This window comes from Crotalus tigris, unplaced genomic scaffold (assembly GCF_016545835.1).
Source record: "Crotalus tigris isolate CLP2741 ecotype Arizona unplaced genomic scaffold, ASM1654583v1 scf7180000017614.5298720, whole genome shotgun sequence".
Classification (NCBI taxonomy): domain Eukaryota; kingdom Metazoa; phylum Chordata; class Lepidosauria; order Squamata; family Viperidae; genus Crotalus; species Crotalus tigris.
In genome coordinates, this window is record NW_024096513.1 from 2,500,794 (window position 1) to 2,517,207 (window position 16,414).

A 16,414-nucleotide genomic window follows, 5' to 3' on the forward strand; every position below is an offset into this window, starting at 1 on the left:
TGAAATAATGGAGAAAACTTGTTTCTGCCCTCTAAACGGCAGTGGATAGTCCTTTCGTGCAGAGAAGTCATTCTTTCTCCAGAGGCCATCTTCAAGATGTGGCTACTGGTTCTCGTCACAGCTCAAGGTTTCCACTCGTTCTCAGAAATAGTCCACTGCAGTGAGATCTTTAGGTTCAGCCTCTCACAAGGACACACAATGGGTTGGAGAATCTCAAAATAATGGCCAGTTTTGAAGGGACCTCATTTTTATCCCAGTAAGTTATTTATGATAAATAATCCTGAAGTCGATCCCTACAAAAATTAAACTCAAAGAATTGGAACTTTTAAAGGATTTGTGGGGGGGGGGTTAAATTTTTTGAGGGGGATTTTGGATAAAATTCATAACTTTATAGTCGATATGCAATTATGCTAATGCCAGAATTAGCCTGTTTGCATGCTTAGAGAGACCAAGTAATGTTTAGTGTTCAATCTTTTTATTTTCAGATAGCTCCTTAGGGAGGTGGAAATTAAGATTATTTATTTACATATTTATTATAAAAAGGGTTGTTATAGCAAATCTACGTGCATATTCCATGTGTTTGTACAGAGTTTTGTTATTGTTGCTGTTTTGGTACTTCCCAGTTAGCCTTCACTCCTGTTGATGGCTTGGACAAGTCCCTGCAATTTCCTTGGCAAATGGTTTGCCATTACCTGTCTTCTAGGGCTAGAAGAGAGTGGCTGGCTTAGGGACAGGAACTCACGGTTTTATAGTTCCATGCTTGATGCCTTAACCACTACACCAAACTGTCTCTCCTTAGTCCCTTGCAAATAACAGGCTCCTTTGAAAGAGGAAGAATTTTGACACTTCATTAAAATGAGAATTTTGTTCCTTTAATGGTGTTTTAATCTCCTCTGATTGCAAAGAAAATATTTGCCAATTTCCTGATTCTGCTTCTATTCCTTTTATATTTCTTCTCACATCTCATTTAAGTTCCCATTGTGATTTTTCATACATATATATATTTAGCACATAAAGAAATTCAGCTGTTACTCTTGAAGACATTGTGGCTTCTTTTAAGCTTTTTTTTTTAAAAAAATTAAAAGATACAAAATGTTTGAAGGTTTCTTTTGTAGAAATGTTTTATTTAAAATTTAAACAATGTTACCGCATACAGCAAAACTGTGCACTTGATATATCACAGTGTCTTAAAAAGGAAAATAATCATTTTTGTTTGTTTTAAAACTTTAAATAGTTCTTTTTTTGGAAATTCTATTTACATCTGCCTAGAATGATCTGCAAGTAACACAGTTACTATGAAACCAAAATTCTTACAAAATGTTTACAAAAAACTAAATTTATAGAAATTTCTGCATGTCCACAAAGGAATTTTCCCCTGAATGTCACAGAGACCAGTTCTGTGGCTGTTGTTAGGAAATCAGTCCAGAGAGAGAGTGAGAGGGTGAAAGGGCAGTTCACTTGCCACCCCCAAAGTCACTGCAAACAGACTCTTTTTCTGCAATGATATTGTTCAAGAGCCAAAGAAACCCTACAAAGGATAAAGAATGAGTCTCATGGTTGTGTTTGAGCATGTGCGCTTTTGCAACTGGCTTGTACAGCGACTTTTGTGGTAGACCGACAGCTCAATGCCCAAAGCCAAAGTCTTCTCCCAGCCAAGATGTTGAAGGTGATGGAGGACCTTGTACATCTGGTCTGCTGGGTCAGCATTTGCTGGCTGCCAGGGAAGCAGAGGGTCCATCTCAGACTTCCAGGACGCTGCCCTGGCCTGGGTCTCGGCTGTGCTCTGTTGGAGGAACAGCCACCTCAACCAACTCCACGGCTCTCTATGCACATTCAGCCAGCAACACTTTGGGTAGGATCCAAACACGGTCTTCAGGTACACCTTGTATTTCCTTTTGGTCCTTCTTCTCAGAAAGCTGAAAAAACAGAACTGGTGGCTGACTCAGACCTGGCGGTTTGCCCTCAGCCAAATGTCTGGTCTCCCTCGGTGGGAAGGTGACCTCCTCCGATGGCCTTTTCTCCAAGTTCAGCCTTTGGAAGCCTCCTCTTCATCGTTACACCCAAACTGAAAAGACTTGCATGAGCAGACTGGTTGGGAAGGATGAAAGACAGCAGAAAGGGATAAAAGAGCTTGTTGCCATGCTTAGAACTGACAAGGAAAGGCGTCCACTGCACCTACATTTCAGAGATCAGATTAAGGGAGCTCTTCCAGACCAAGGTAACTTGGCCAAACCAAAATGCAAAACGAAGAGCGGAACGCCTGACATTTGAAAGGATTGTGTGATAACTAAAACAGCTTGTTTCTGATGTAACTAAACCGTGACTGTTTCTTGGAGTGGGAGAAACAAATTGGTAATTAAAAATGAGGAAATGAAATGGATATACAAAACTGGCTTTGCTTATCACCACACTCAATGCTGTACCAAAAGGACTACAGGGAGGTTGGATTGAGTGAAGGAGCATCCCTTATCTCCTCTTTGGCCTTAAGACCCTCCTAAGAGGACCAAGAAGCCCCCTTTCCAAGGCCCCAAGAGGCCCTGTTTGAAAGGAGCTAAAAGATGTTATGTTCTCCTAGTCACATATCTTCCCTTTCAGGATGTGACTGAACACCTTGAGAAATATTCCCAACTCTCTGGGCTCCTTTTTACTACCTCCTGCTGTCACTGCTGATATGGGTAACTCAAGATAGGAAGAGGCTGAGAATATTTTCTTCACCAGCTTCTCATCACAAAACAGCTGCTTGGGGCTGAAATGAGATGGGGAGGGCCCCCCGAAATCCTTCCCTGAGCTGCAATTATATTCAAATTCTCCTCCAGCCTGTTGTTTCCCAAAGAAGTTGGACCCAGCTCAGTCCCCCCCCCCTTCAACCCCTGGGTCACAACATATTTGTCTTCCTCATTGCAGCCTTGTGTGCTAGGCCTTTGCTTGGAGGAGCAGGGAAAGGATAAAGAACTCTTGGTGTTACTCGGCAAGCTGCTGTACGTCAACAGAGAGCCAACCCCACACTCACTAGCACTGATGATGCTACCTGGAAGGGCAATGAAATGTCTGCAAGTAAACAAACAGGCTCAGAGAATATCAAGGACTCCACCGAACTTTCGATGCATCTCCAGGTTAAGCCCTGCTTTGGCTGCTAATGGGCCACTGAACCTGCTGGGCCCAGACCTCTCGGGTGACCTTGTGAAGCGGCTGGATGGCCAGCAGCGGGTCATGGAGAGGGCCAAGGGGACAGATCTCAAAAGGCACTTTGGAGGATAGCCTTGAAACACCCTTCTCCCTCTTGCCCTCTGCCCATCCACTGATGCGAACTTCTTTCAGCTTGGAAGGGTACCAGTTCCAGAAACGTGGTAAGCTTAGCCAGAGATGCTGATGCTGAATAAAAATGGGACTCCATCTTCAGCTGCTACACAATCAGCCTTTTGTCTACCGGTCACTTCCCAGGCCAGGGGGTGGCCCAGCATCCCCACCTGGCAATCCAACAAAGAGGAGGGTGGGAAAGAGCAGCCCCAGCCCTGGCTCCTTCCAAATGGCAGGGGGTGGTGGTGGTCTTTGGTCGTTAGGAGAGAAAAACTCTGCTTGGAAGAAAAATGCAAACCATGTGCTGTCCGTGGCGCCCGGTCAAGGCCAAGCTTTGGAATCAGTTCATCCTTTGTGAACAACTGGGAACAATAGGGAGAAGAATCTTTCTGGCAACTCAAGACTTAAGTCTAGGCTGGATCCCCTTGATGAGTTTCCATGCATTACTTCTTGCCCTGCCCTCAGGTGCTTTGGAGAATAGGTTGACCCCCTCTTTCCTGTGGCAGCCCCTTAAATATTGGAAATTGCCTGGGACCTTATTTGGAAGCGTATCCTTGGGCACCATGGCACTTTTGAGGAACTGTACCCGAGTGGCCAACCAGGGGCATCCATACACTTCTTTCAGCCACATGCCCTGCCACTGCTGCCAGCATGGGGGGGGGGTGTCCATTCACATGTATGGAACGTCACTAGGTCCTACAGCTCTCAAATGCCCAACTTTATCCCCTGTTCACCCTCCCTCCCCCCAATTCACATTGTCATTGCTTCCCATTTGCAGATGTTGGCATGTTTCTTTCCTGGGAACTCTGCCCAGCTGGATCTGGCGACCGGATTGAGCAGAGCCCAGCCAAGAGAATTCCTCACCAGGGTGGCAGGACCATCTTGACCTGCCATGGTGTGCTCTGTCGCCTTCTTGTGGCATCTCCTGACAGCTGAGGGGCCCCCACGCCTGCTGCCTGACGAAGGGGGGGCTCCCGTAGCATCACCATTGCCATCGCCCTCCCCGCCAAGGGGGATCTTCCTGAGGAATCATCGTTCAGCCCAGCAAGGAGTCAAAAGACTCAGTTGTCCTCCTCCCAGCCAGAGCAGTTGCTCTGCCCAGGACCCCTATCTTGCCCCCCCCTCCCGCTCTGCTCTGATGCCTCTGGAGGCTGCCTTGGGGCTTGGTGTGGGCTCTGGTCCATGTGGGGCTCCGTGTATCTCCTGACCCAAGGCCCTTTTGCTTATTGCCATACTTAATCTGAAGGGTGGGATCCGAGGTCTCGGAGGCACCTGCTTTGCCTTTTCCACTTTCTTGATCTGTAAACATCGAGACTCTTGGAGGTGTCCAGGTGAGGAATGGGGGGGCTGGCTGTGGCGAGGCCTGCAAGGGAAGAATAAGACTCCCGGCTGCAGATGTGGGGCCACCTGCTGGGGTCCGTCCTTCCCACAGGCCTCCTGCTCAGTGGCCGGCTGCTTCTCAGAGAGCCTTCTTCTCCTTGCCCCCAGTCCTCACCCCTCTGCTGGCTAGGGGAAGGCAGGGGTCAGCCCCGTGTTACAGGCCAGGTTGTCTTTGCTGGGAAGCCGCCGGTTGTTGAATGTGTGCATGTTGATGACGGCGTCAGTCTTCACCATGAGGGGAGGCTGGGCTTTGTGCTTCGTGCGCTGCTGGCAGGTGAGGGACAGCCGGATCTCCTCAGCCATGGCGCTGCAGAAGGACCGCTGGAAGCAGAGGAAGAGGACATCCAGTTAGGGCTCGGCTCACTCGGGGCAGACAAACCCAGCACCCCAAAAGGCCCACCCATAGGGCACCGTGGAGCCGCAGGGGAGCCAGACATAGGAAGCCCCTCCTCCATGCAGCACTGGGGGGGGGAGGAAAGGGGGTCTTGATGTGAATCTGGGCGCCCCATTCCCAGAAGGCTAGTGATGGGTTAGGATAGCCAGAGGAGGGCAACTAAGGGGATATGGGGACTGTCTGGCAAAGATGGAGGGGAGACAGAATACCTGTGCTCAAATATGCCAAAGATGGCCTAGGGAAGATGGTCAGAAACTCTCTTCCATTTCCATAGCATCCGGAATCAGAAATGAAAGAGATAAGTTGCAGCGTCCTAGACTTCATTTAAATATAAGGAAGAAATTTCTGATGGTCTCCTCTGTACCGGAGTGGAGCAGTCTATCTCCAACTCTTTTTAAGGACAGCCAGGTGGGCTAAGTGGTTTTCTTGCACATACAGAAGGTTGAACTGGAAGATGATGCTCACATGTCTGTGATTCTATGACTTTAAGACTCTGGCTCTTCTAATTGATTACCAATTTCTTTATTACATAACCCCCAACATACTGACAACTTTGTCCCACCCTGAAGTTGTGTAATGTTTTTTTTTTGTGTGTGGGGGGGAGTGTTTTCCAATAGAGCCAGCAAGCCAGATGTGTTGATTTGTGTTAGAGTGTTTAGAAGTAAAGCAGAGTTTTGCCCATTGGAGCTTGCTAATTCAGATCAGTGTACCTAATATTGTCCCTGGGACAGTCTGTGCTTCCCCAACCGCTGAACAAAACTACCAGTTCATCAAATGGCAGAAAAAGCCATTTTCCCCCCAAGAAGGACAATCTTCTCTACATCAATGAAAAAAAGGGGGGGAAGAGTCAGATGCATGCTATGGAATTCACATGGGGGTTGGCTCTGAGTTAGCAAAGCCAGGATGTTTGGGGCACCCCTTCCAAAGAAAAGAGGCAGAAGGAAGCCAATACCTGCTCCCGCTCGGCTGTCTTGCGCAGCTTGTAGATGAACTCCACAGTGGCTACGAAGACCGAGAGGATGAGGCCAGCAGCCAGGACGATAAAGAGCCCCCCGATGTTCTGAATGCCGAGGGCGCTGGCTTCCTTGCTCTCCTCTTCCGGGCAGCCATTGCTTCGCCACCACTTCTCCTTCATGGCGTGCAGCTTTGCCTCTTCCTGAAGCTGGAGGATGGCGATGGTGATCTTGTCTCGGTATGGAGAACCTGTAAGTGGAGGAGGCAGAGGGCGGAGCATTGCAGGAGACCCAAAGGACAAAGCTAAAAGGAAGATTGCTCTACACAAAACCTACGGAAGAATTTTCAGCCAGATCTGAAGACTCACAGAAAGCTGGATAAGCAACGCACACGTTGCAGACAGACATAACTGATGCAGCCATAAAGTTCAGGGCTTTTTGCACTGATAATTTTCACTGCCTCAAAGGAATCACTGCAATTTGTGGTGCAGGATAAGCGAGTTTGAGAAAGGCAGTTTCAGAGGTGATTCTAAAGTGTGTGCAGGAGGCTACTGTACTGTTTAGTCCAGGGCCTCTCTGACATCCCTGGTATTCTCTGAGAGTGGTTGTTTTCTTGCAGAGATTTCCTCACCTAACTATGGTAGGTAACACCATCAGTGCATTGATGTTATCTAGTTGGCTAATGAAACATCTACCAGCAAGTTCAGAGAGCAGCAAGGACTATGGAGTTCAACTCTGAGCTGCAAATATTCTCTTCTATTGGTTGGTTGTTACAATAGACATATGGGATGATCTGAGATTATTCCTAATCCTAGATTGATCCAAGAGGAACTTTGCAGTTTGTCTTGGGCCAATCAACCTTCTTGATGTGCCTTGATAGTAGCCAGTTTGGTTTCAACCATAGTCTAGAAAGTCCAAATTCCTGCATTTCCCACCAGGACATGCTTCTGTCGGCTGCCCCCCTTCTCGCCCTTGCAGCCTCTTGCTGCTCTCACCCATGGGCGTGCCAATCCCATAGCCCTTGGAATCAATCAGTCCTCCGATCTGGGTCAGATTGCAGTTTCGTTGGGTGATGTACTCAATGGTGGTGGATTCCATCAGCAGGGCATAGTCAGAAGTCAGGGCACGCTGGATCCCTTCTTCGTTGTTCTTCACCAGAGCTGAGGGTTTGCTGCTCATGAAGGCCCACATTTTTTCAAAAGTAGAGATCCTGGACTTCTGAAAGGGCAGATCCGTGGAAAACAAAAGAAGAGGGGGTTAGGCCAAGGCATGAAGGATAAGGTAGACTTCATTCAAAAAGTGCTGCTGACCAACTCCTGCCCAGCCTTCGCCTTCATCTCAAAAGTCACACAGGAGGAGGGTATTGCTCAAAATGGGCCAGCAGTCAAAAGGGGTTCAAGCAAAAACACTCTCCCTTTACACAGATTACACAGAAGAATTCTGCATGAGCTAGATTATCCCTGCCCCTCTACAATGCACCTGGCTCTTTGGTGCCTCTGCTGTTTCCGGTGGTGGATGGGGTTCCATGAAAATCATGAATGAGAAGAGTTTGAGCAGGTGGAATCAAAGAAAACTCACCCAAAATTCAAAGAGCTTTTTGCCAGGACAGTTGAAAAGGGACCTTGCAGCACTTCTAGTCCAACATTCTCTCAAACAAGTGACCCCTATATCAATCCAGACAAATGACTGTCCAATCACTTCTTATAAACCTTAGAAACCTAATGAACCTAATGAAGCACTCACAGCTTCTGGAGGCAACCCATTCCACTGATGAATTGCCACTGAAGTAAGAATCATTAAGATTAGAAAGCGGCACAGGCATAAGAATATTTCTTTTTCAAAAAGCAAAACGACAGGTAGTAAATCTCTCAACTAGGAGAGATCCCAGGAGGTTATTATATTTGTTCTTGGATGGGGTTGAACTATCCCAGGCAGACATGATGTGTAACTTGGGGGGTCCTTAACTCACAACTCCTGTATGTAAACCTTACCTTGTATGTGAGGAGATTACACTGCTAGCAATTAGAAACTGACATCAATACAATAGGTGGTTAACAATATCAGCTTTTGAAGTTAATCAGGTATCTGGCATATATTGATTGAAGTGCCACACAGCATTTTGAAAATACCAAGCAAAAGATTTATCAAGATATCCCCACATTTGTTACAGCATGACTGGATGCCCCAATCCTTCTCCACCCTCAAGCAAATGAAAAGCACTTTAAATGAGTTCTTTTGATCCAATGGAGAGCGCCTTGCAAGTGCAGCCATTTAAGCTGCTGATTTGGGATTCATTTTCCTTTTGGCAACAAGGAAAAACCTTTGTTCAGCTTGTCATGAACCTCTGTAGTAAGTGCAAGTTCTGGATGTTTCCACACCCAAAATTTAATACTATAATAGAAGGGACCTTGGAGGTCTTCCAGTCCAACCCCCTGTACAAGCAGGAGACCCCTAAGTGGAATTTTCCCCCAATGGGATTTTCCCATGTATTTTACCAGGAAACATAGATAGGGCAGCCTAGAAAAGTCAGTGCCCTCCTAACCATACCCAAGCACTCTGGGTTTGTTGGCGATGTCCATTCTGCTCTATGAGTTCAAGGTGACCTAATCCTAAACCTAAGTGGAATTTTCCCCCAATGGGATTTTCCCATGTATTTTACCAGGAAACATAGGTAGGGCAGCCTAGAAAATTCAATGCCCTCCTAACCATACCCAAGCACTCTGAGTTTGTTGGCGATGTCCATTTTACTCTATGAGTTCATGGTGACCTAACCCTAACCCTAAGTGGAATTTTCCCCCAATGGGATTTTCCCATGAATTTTACCAGGAAACATAGATAGGGCAGCCTAGAAAAGTCTGTGCCCTCCTAACCATACCCAAGCACTCCGGGTTTGTTGGCGATGTCCATTCTGCTCTATGAGTTCAAGGTGACCTAACCCTAAACCTAAGTGGAATTTTCCCCAATGAGATTTTCCCATGTATTTTACCAGGAAACATAGATAGGGCATCTTAGAAAAGTCAGTGCCCTTCTAACCATACCCAAGCACTCTGAGTTTGTTGGTGATGTCCATTTTACTCTATGAGTTCATGGTGACCTAACCCTAACCCTAAGTGGAATTTTCCCCCAATGGGATTTTCCCATGTATTTTACCAGGAAACATAGATAGGGCAGCCTAAAAAAGTCAATGCCCTCCTAACCATACCCAAGCACTCCGAGTTTGTTGGCGATGTCCATTTTGCTCTTTGAGTTCATGGTGACCTAACCCTAACCCTAAGTGGAATTTTCCCCCAATGGGATTTTCCCATGTATTTTACCAGGAAACATATATAGGGCAGCCTAGAAAAGTCAGTGCCCTCCTAACCATACCCAAGCACTCTGAGTTTGTTGGCGATGTCCATTTTACTCTATGAGTTCATGGTGTCCTAACCCTAACCCTAAGTGGAATTTTCCCCCAATGGGATTTTCCCATGTATTTTACCAGGAAACATAGATAGGGCAGCCTAGAAAATTCAATGCCCTCCTAACCATACCCAAGCACTCCGAGTTTGTTGGCGATGTCCATTTTGCTCTATGAGTTCAAAGTGACCTAACCCTAAACCTAAGTGGAATTTTCCCCCAATGAGATTTTCCCATGTATTTTACCAGGAAACATAGGTAGGGCAGCTTAAAAAATTCAATGCCCTCCTAACCATACCCAAGCACTCCGGGTTTGTTGGCGATATCCATTTTGCTCTATGAGTTCAAGGTGACCTAACCCTAACCCTAAGTGGAATTTTCCCCCAATGGGATTTTCCCATGTATTTTACCAGGAAACATAGATAGGGCAGCCTAAAAAAGTCAATGCCCTCCTAACCATACCCAAGCACTCCGAGTTTGTTGGCGATGTCCATTTTGCTCTATGAGTTCATGGTGACCTAACCCTAACCCTAAGTGGAATTTTCCCCCAATGGGATTTTCCCATGTATTTTACCAGGAAACATAGATAGGGCATCTTAGAAAGGTCAGTGCCCTCCTAACCATACCCAAGCACTCTGAGTTTGTTGGCGATGTCTATTTTACTCTATGAGTTCATGGTGACCTAACCCTAACCCTAAGTGGAATTTTCCCCCAATGGGATTTTCCCATGAATTTTACCAGGAAACATAGATAGGGCAGCCTAGAAAAGTCTGTGCCCTCCTAACCATACCCAAGCACTCCGGGTTTGTTGGCGATGTCCATTCTGCTCTATGAGTTCAAGGTGACCTAACCCTAAACCTAAGTGGAATTTTCCCCCAATGAGATTTTCCCATGTATTTTACCAGGAAACATAGATAGGGCATCTTAGAAAAGTCAGTGCCCTCCTAACCATACCCAAGCACTCTGAGTTTGTTAGCAATGTCCATTTTGCTCTATGGTGACCTAACCCGCCATTCCAACTCTTTTATATTACTCCTATCAAGAAATAAAATAAAAAGAAAGAAGGAAAAAAAAGTACTATGTTACTTGAGGGGCTATTCTCTCTTAAAATAAAATTCGTATCGAAAATCTTTCTATTTCTTTAACCATATTCAAACAGGTGTTTCTTTTTTAAATATTCTCTCCGATAGGTCCCATCGTCTATTTTCTTAATTTTCCACTTTAGCCTTTTTCTTTTGCCCAGTATCTTTCTTAATTAACATGTTCTGCTGAATCATATTCTTGTAGGTGTTACTGTAGATATAAAAGGTAAGTCAAGTACAATATCTTTGTAAGAGGCAGTTGCCCTTTCATTTTTGTTGAAAATCTTTTTTTTTTCTCTCTGCTTTTTTTGTCATTTTTTGTCTCTCCAGTTCTGATGTTTTTCCTGGCATCTCTGTAGTCCATTTTGTCCAATCTTTTTTCTTATCCTCAAATTTGTTTTGTGGTGTTAAAGTATAAGTTGTTTTTTCCAAATCTAGTATTTCTTGTAAATTTTTTTCCACTTGGGTTAAATCATACTTCTTTTGTTTTGTTAGGTTCCAACTTTAAGTCTCTATCCTCAAATTTGTATTCAGTTGTCTGTTTTATCTGTTCCTTCTCTGTGTTGTTGTTTCCTGGGATTTTTTGTTGTTGTAAAGTTAAATTGGAGATGACTTGTTTTATATTTTCAAAGTTATTTTGGATTTCTTTGTGGTTTGAAATCATTGTTATTTGAATTAGTTGCAATATATCATATGTCTCCTCTTGAAAAGTATTTATTTTTTCTTGATAAGTTCTTTCTACAATTCTCTGATTTTCCATGATGACCAAGAATCCAAATTTTCTTTTCTCTGCAAATAGCTTTGGGGTCAGAGGTAAGCAGATACTTGAAATCCAGAAAGCCCCAAACTCCTCGACTGCTGTGCTGCTGCGCAGGACCAGAAGTCTGCTGCCCTCATGTTTCATTTCCTCAGGCCCTTGCAAGATCCCCAGGCCCAACTACTTGCTTGATTGAGAGCAACATTAACAACATTAAAATATTGCAAAGTAGGGAAATCACTGTACAAAATCATGGCCAGGGAAACTAGACATCATCAAGTTAGGCAGACTGCGATGCTCCTGCTCGATTCCCCCCTTGAGGAGTCATTATTGGGGAACCTAGATCAGACTGTGCCAGGATCCTCTTTGGCATTCACAACTACCAATCCCCTTGATACCAAGTTCCAGTGCCTCTGCCGTTCCTTGAGCCCCACATACAAGTAGGCAACTGTATTGCCAAATGTATTTCACAGACAAGGACCTGCAGATTTGATTAGCAACTGAAATCCCACCATGATGCCCCCTCAAATGGCAGCCTCTCCCTCCCCCTTTAAGCAAGAACAAGGATGCCGAGCCCTGGTGAGCATCTCAGCCACCGGCACCCTCTTCCCCAGGTGCCTTGGAACTCTCACCTATTACTGGGCTCCCCTGCCTGCTTCCCTGGCCAAATCACTCCCTGCTTACACTGACGGGGCCCTGGGAAAGCAGAGGAGGGCTGAGAGGGGAGGCAGTGGGGCAGTTCTGAACCCCACAGACCCCTTTTTGGATGGACAGAGAGGAGAGGGCCAAGAGTGGGAGCAGGTTTGCATGGACACAGGTCTGTGTGGACACAGAGGCTCCACTCACTCATTCTGCTACGACAAATGCTCCGGGACTCCTAGGGAAGAGAGGCACAAAGGTTGCAAGCTCACCTTGAAGAAGGTCATGGTGGCTCCATCCTTGACTGCTCCATACTCAATTTTGGTCTGCTTGGCCAAATCATCTGCAGAGCCAATGGGGGACTCCATCCTCTCCACCGTCAAGAAGGCAGCCAAGTTTGCCGTGTAGGAAGAGATGATGATGAGGGTGAAAAACCACCAGATCCCCCCAATGATCCGAGTGGACAGAGCTTTGGGCATCAGCTCGGAGCCTGGGAAAGAAGGGAGAAAGAGAGGGACGCAGTCACTGGCTGGACAGTCCCCACTCCCCCCTGGCCCACCTCTCAGTCCTGAGCTGCACCCCATTGCATCAGGTCATCCTGAGCAACCCCCAAGAAAAACATCCTGCTGTTTCTCTTTTTTCCTTTTACTGCTGGCAGAAATCCCCAGCCCATTCCTGCTGACCTTGGGCACAGCCAATAATTTATGGGGAGCTGCAAATCAGAGTAATTAACTAAGCAGCTTTTATGTGATTTGAATAACAAGCCATTTGTGCACTTTTATGTCTCTTTTTGTTCAACCGTTTAAAATAAAAAGGAACTCCTTTTATGTAGATTGCTTTTCAAAAGGACTCCCTCTGACTCCAAGGACATTCTTCAAATATACAGGCTTTTTTTTTTTTCAAAAAAATAAAAAAATAAAAGAAAAATCCAGACTTCTGGGCAAGAAATGATCTGGGCTGCAAATAGCAGCCAAGTGTAGGAAAATACCATTTAAAAAAGTGTTACAGGCCTACAGTGACTTTGCCCAAAGAGAGAAGGACATCCATGGATAGTTTTATCTCTTCTGCTCCTGATTCCAGATGGAACCAAGTTTAAAAGGGGGCAGGGGCAGTGGGGGTCAAGATAGGAGGTCTGAAAACCTGGGGGACCTGCTCCTTTGCTGATTCCTAGTCTACTCCATCCAAGGAGCCTCCTTTCTGTGCTGGCTGGCCAGATTCCTGGTGAACCTCCTGAAGCCTACAATTTACAGACATGGAAAGATCTTCTCAGCCCATCATACTCAACCCCCTGCTTGGTGCAAGAATCCAAATGGAAGCATTTCAGATAGAAACGGAGCATGACGCCTCGTTGGGTCAAAAGCTCCTCTGTCCACCTATCCTTAATGTTAGGGAGTTTCACTATGATCAGAAAATGTGATACAGGGAGAATTAATCCAATACATGCACAGTAGCCATATCAATATAATAGGAAGGAAGGGAGGGAGGGAGGGAGGGAGGGAGGGAGGGAGGGACGTCAGTTGCACATTAATTGTCTCCGTTTTCAAAATTGGACAAGATAACTGCTTTCTTTGCTCCTAAAAAGTAGGCAATATCGACCCCTACCATGAATTACAGCATTGAATCTCCTGCCCTCATCGTTATCTTGGAGTTACAGTATAAGCTGATCCCAATCTCCATTTCCAGACTGACTTCTACCTATAGGTCTCAGTGTTGTGAGATCTGTTTTTTGTTTTCTTCAGGAAAGAGTCCTTGAAGCCATCAGGTCCAACCAACCAACTTGCCAACTTCCTGCCTGATTCAGAGTTCTTGAAAACTCAGAAACTTGCATTCTTTCTGTGCCATTTTTCAGTATGGCTATGACTCTCAGAACAGATCTGTGACTACATGGAGCATGGCAAATTAGAGAATCAGATTAATATTCAGAAAGAAAAGAAAGAAATTTCTTAAATATTTCTGATGGAACCTAAAATAGGTTCTGATCAGTAGTGTTCATAGACTGGGGCAAAGAATTAAACAAGAACATGATGACAGTCTCCCTCTTTTGGCATATGTATCAATTGTCCTAGTTCCGACAGATGAAACTCCTCAAAAGAACTTCGAGGCATTGTTTACCTTAAAGAAATCTTTTATTTGAGAAACAAAGTATCAGCACTACATAGTCAAAACCCAAAACTAAATCCCCCTCCCCTGGATACAAAGTAACAAAGCACAATTCCCTCCTCCAATAAACAGTCATAAATCACATTCCCCAATTAGCTTGAAGCACGGGCTTTCTCCCCAGCTCTCCAGCCTGCCAAAACTCTATCAACTCTGGGCCCAATGACCATGGGTTCCACAGCTGAGTTATTATTGTTATGACTAGTTGGACTCTCATCCACATTCCGCCTCCAAGCATCAACTAACTCTAAAAGCAATAGAGGAAAATGGCTGCATTTCCATCTGTTGTCAAAGCAAGAACATCCGATGTTAGCAGCGTTGACATCAATGTCACACATGCCTGCAACAGTGTGGGGCTTCTAGGATGCAGCCACACCTGCCACCTTGACTTTCTTATTCTCCCCACATGGGCACTCTGGCCCTGATCTGAGGCCTCCATGTGATCCTTGGGTCTTTATTCTTTTTTCATGAATGAAAAATTACCCAGAGCAAATCCTGAGTAATCCCTGTTAGACTTCAAGCACAGGGAAATTTACTGCCTGCTGGAACCTTTCCATTGGCTTAGCTCAGGCCATTTAGACCTGTGGAAGCCCCTGGACTTCCACTTCTCCCTGGCAGGAAGAGCTGGTGAGCATCCCAGGAGCAGGTCCTGCGTGGAGCAGAGGGAGTCTCGCTCCTCAGGACCCCTTGGATAGCTCATCAGGGAGGAGGTCTTGCCTCTGCTCCAAAGATCCTCCCCAGTGGAGGAGACGGAGAAGCTGATCCTGACAAGCTCTTCAGAGACTGCCTGGAGACACTCCCTCCCCCCATTTCAAAAGCAAGGTCTTTGCTTGTCATTGTGTGATGACAGCAACTCCTTGGCGCTCTGCTGCTTGTAACCATGAAGGAGAGAAGACACTTTATTACATCTCTTGCTCCAAAGGCTTTTTTCCCTAACAACAACATTCATCTTGCACCTGTCAATTGACAAGCATGCAACATGTGCATAGAGGAATACATGAAACTGAAGGAGGAGGAGGAGGAGGAGGAAGAGGAGGAGGAGGAGGAAGAGGAGGAGGAGGAGGACGACGGCTTACCTTGCTGCATCAGGGCTCCCATTCCAAACCAGAAACTGTTGAGGAGGGTGAAGTTGTTCTCGACGATGTCTGACCCAGGGTTGCACGGATGAGCATCATACCATTCGTAAGGGCTGAACCTACGTGTAGAAAGAAGGGGAGGTCTCACTCCTGCAGACAGGACGGGCACGGATGGGCAGGAGAAAAATGCCCTGGGCTGGGCACCACTTGGGCAATCTGAAAAGCAGCCTAAATCAGGTTAGCCTCCCTATTCAGGTCAGAGCAAAAGTGGAATTCAGAAGTTGACCTTCCCCAACCGTCAGTGGAAAAGCGACCTACGGCAGCAAATTACTGATGTTTTGGTGAACCCGGCTGATGCATGCAGCCAGCATAACCTGTGAGATGCAGATGGATTGTGAAAGTAGCTTTTATAGCTTGACTTCCTTGTGTCTTTCTCTCTTTATCTTGCAAAGTTGCATGTTCTGAGGAGACCCAATCAATTCAGATGAGTAAGAGGAAGGGGCTTTGCATAAACATGTTTTGATGTGTATAAAAATAAAATGCTTCATATGGACGTTTTAGGTCCTGCATGGAATTCAAAGCAATATACATGTATGTGGCTGTTGCAGAAATGCTTACAAACATTTGACACGATGGACTGTAGCCTGCTTTAAGTTAAATTTCATTCCCAGGGATTGCAAACAGATCCAGGTTGTTTTCTTGGCAACAATTTGTACTAAAAGAGTGTGATTTACAGTGATTTACAGAGGAAATCAGGATAGAAATTCTACAAACAAGCAAGCTGGGAGCCAAGAAAGAGGCGAGCAGGCCAAGCTGGAGAAGAGAAATCCTCAACCTATCACTGTACTGATAAAAGGTAAAATCTCCTTCAAGTGAAACTCCATGTAGTCTTCTAGGCAGCAACGTGGAAATGGTTTGTTTAAGCTCCCCAGTTTAGTCTACAGCCTTGGGATGCCCTGGAAATCTCTGCTCCCGGTCAATAAAGGAAGCAGGACAACTGGCTTGTCTTCCAAAAGACTCGCTAGAAATTCCTCCTACATCTTCCTTCTTTGATTAGCCCTGATGGTGCCAGTTTGTTCTCGTCCAACAAATTTTGCTGTCCCACAATTCTCCCCTTCCCTGAGCTCTTTCTTCAACAATCTTATTGGGCCTCTCAAATAATAATGCTGGAAGTGCTTGGTATGGAAAATGGCAAAGACATGAAATCAGCGGCTGCAGCAGCAATGTGAGCTTGCTTTTAAACCTCGGGGCTTTTAAAAGTCATGGATCCATCACTGGATGAG

The 16,414-nt window shown here is 45.7% G+C and overlaps 1 protein-coding gene across 2 annotated transcripts in view; it reads right to left on the reverse strand.

Moving 5' to 3' along the window:
• Positions 1-850: 850 nt before the first annotated feature.
• Positions 851-16,414, reverse strand: part of GRIK3 (glutamate ionotropic receptor kainate type subunit 3) — a 117,810-nt gene continuing 102,246 nt past the window's right edge. For both annotated transcript variants that reach the window (XM_039328971.1, XM_039328966.1), the window contains exons 12-16: positions 15,132-15,250; positions 12,171-12,388; positions 7,020-7,242; positions 6,024-6,274; positions 851-4,998 (exon numbers count right to left, since the gene is read on the reverse strand). In XM_039328971.1, the coding sequence (XP_039184905.1) occupies positions 4,804-4,998; positions 6,024-6,274; positions 7,020-7,242; positions 12,171-12,388; positions 15,132-15,250 (1,006 nt within the window). In that variant the 3' untranslated portion in view covers positions 851-4,803. The remainder of the gene's footprint in view (positions 4,999-6,023; positions 6,275-7,019; positions 7,243-12,170; positions 12,389-15,131; positions 15,251-16,414) is intronic.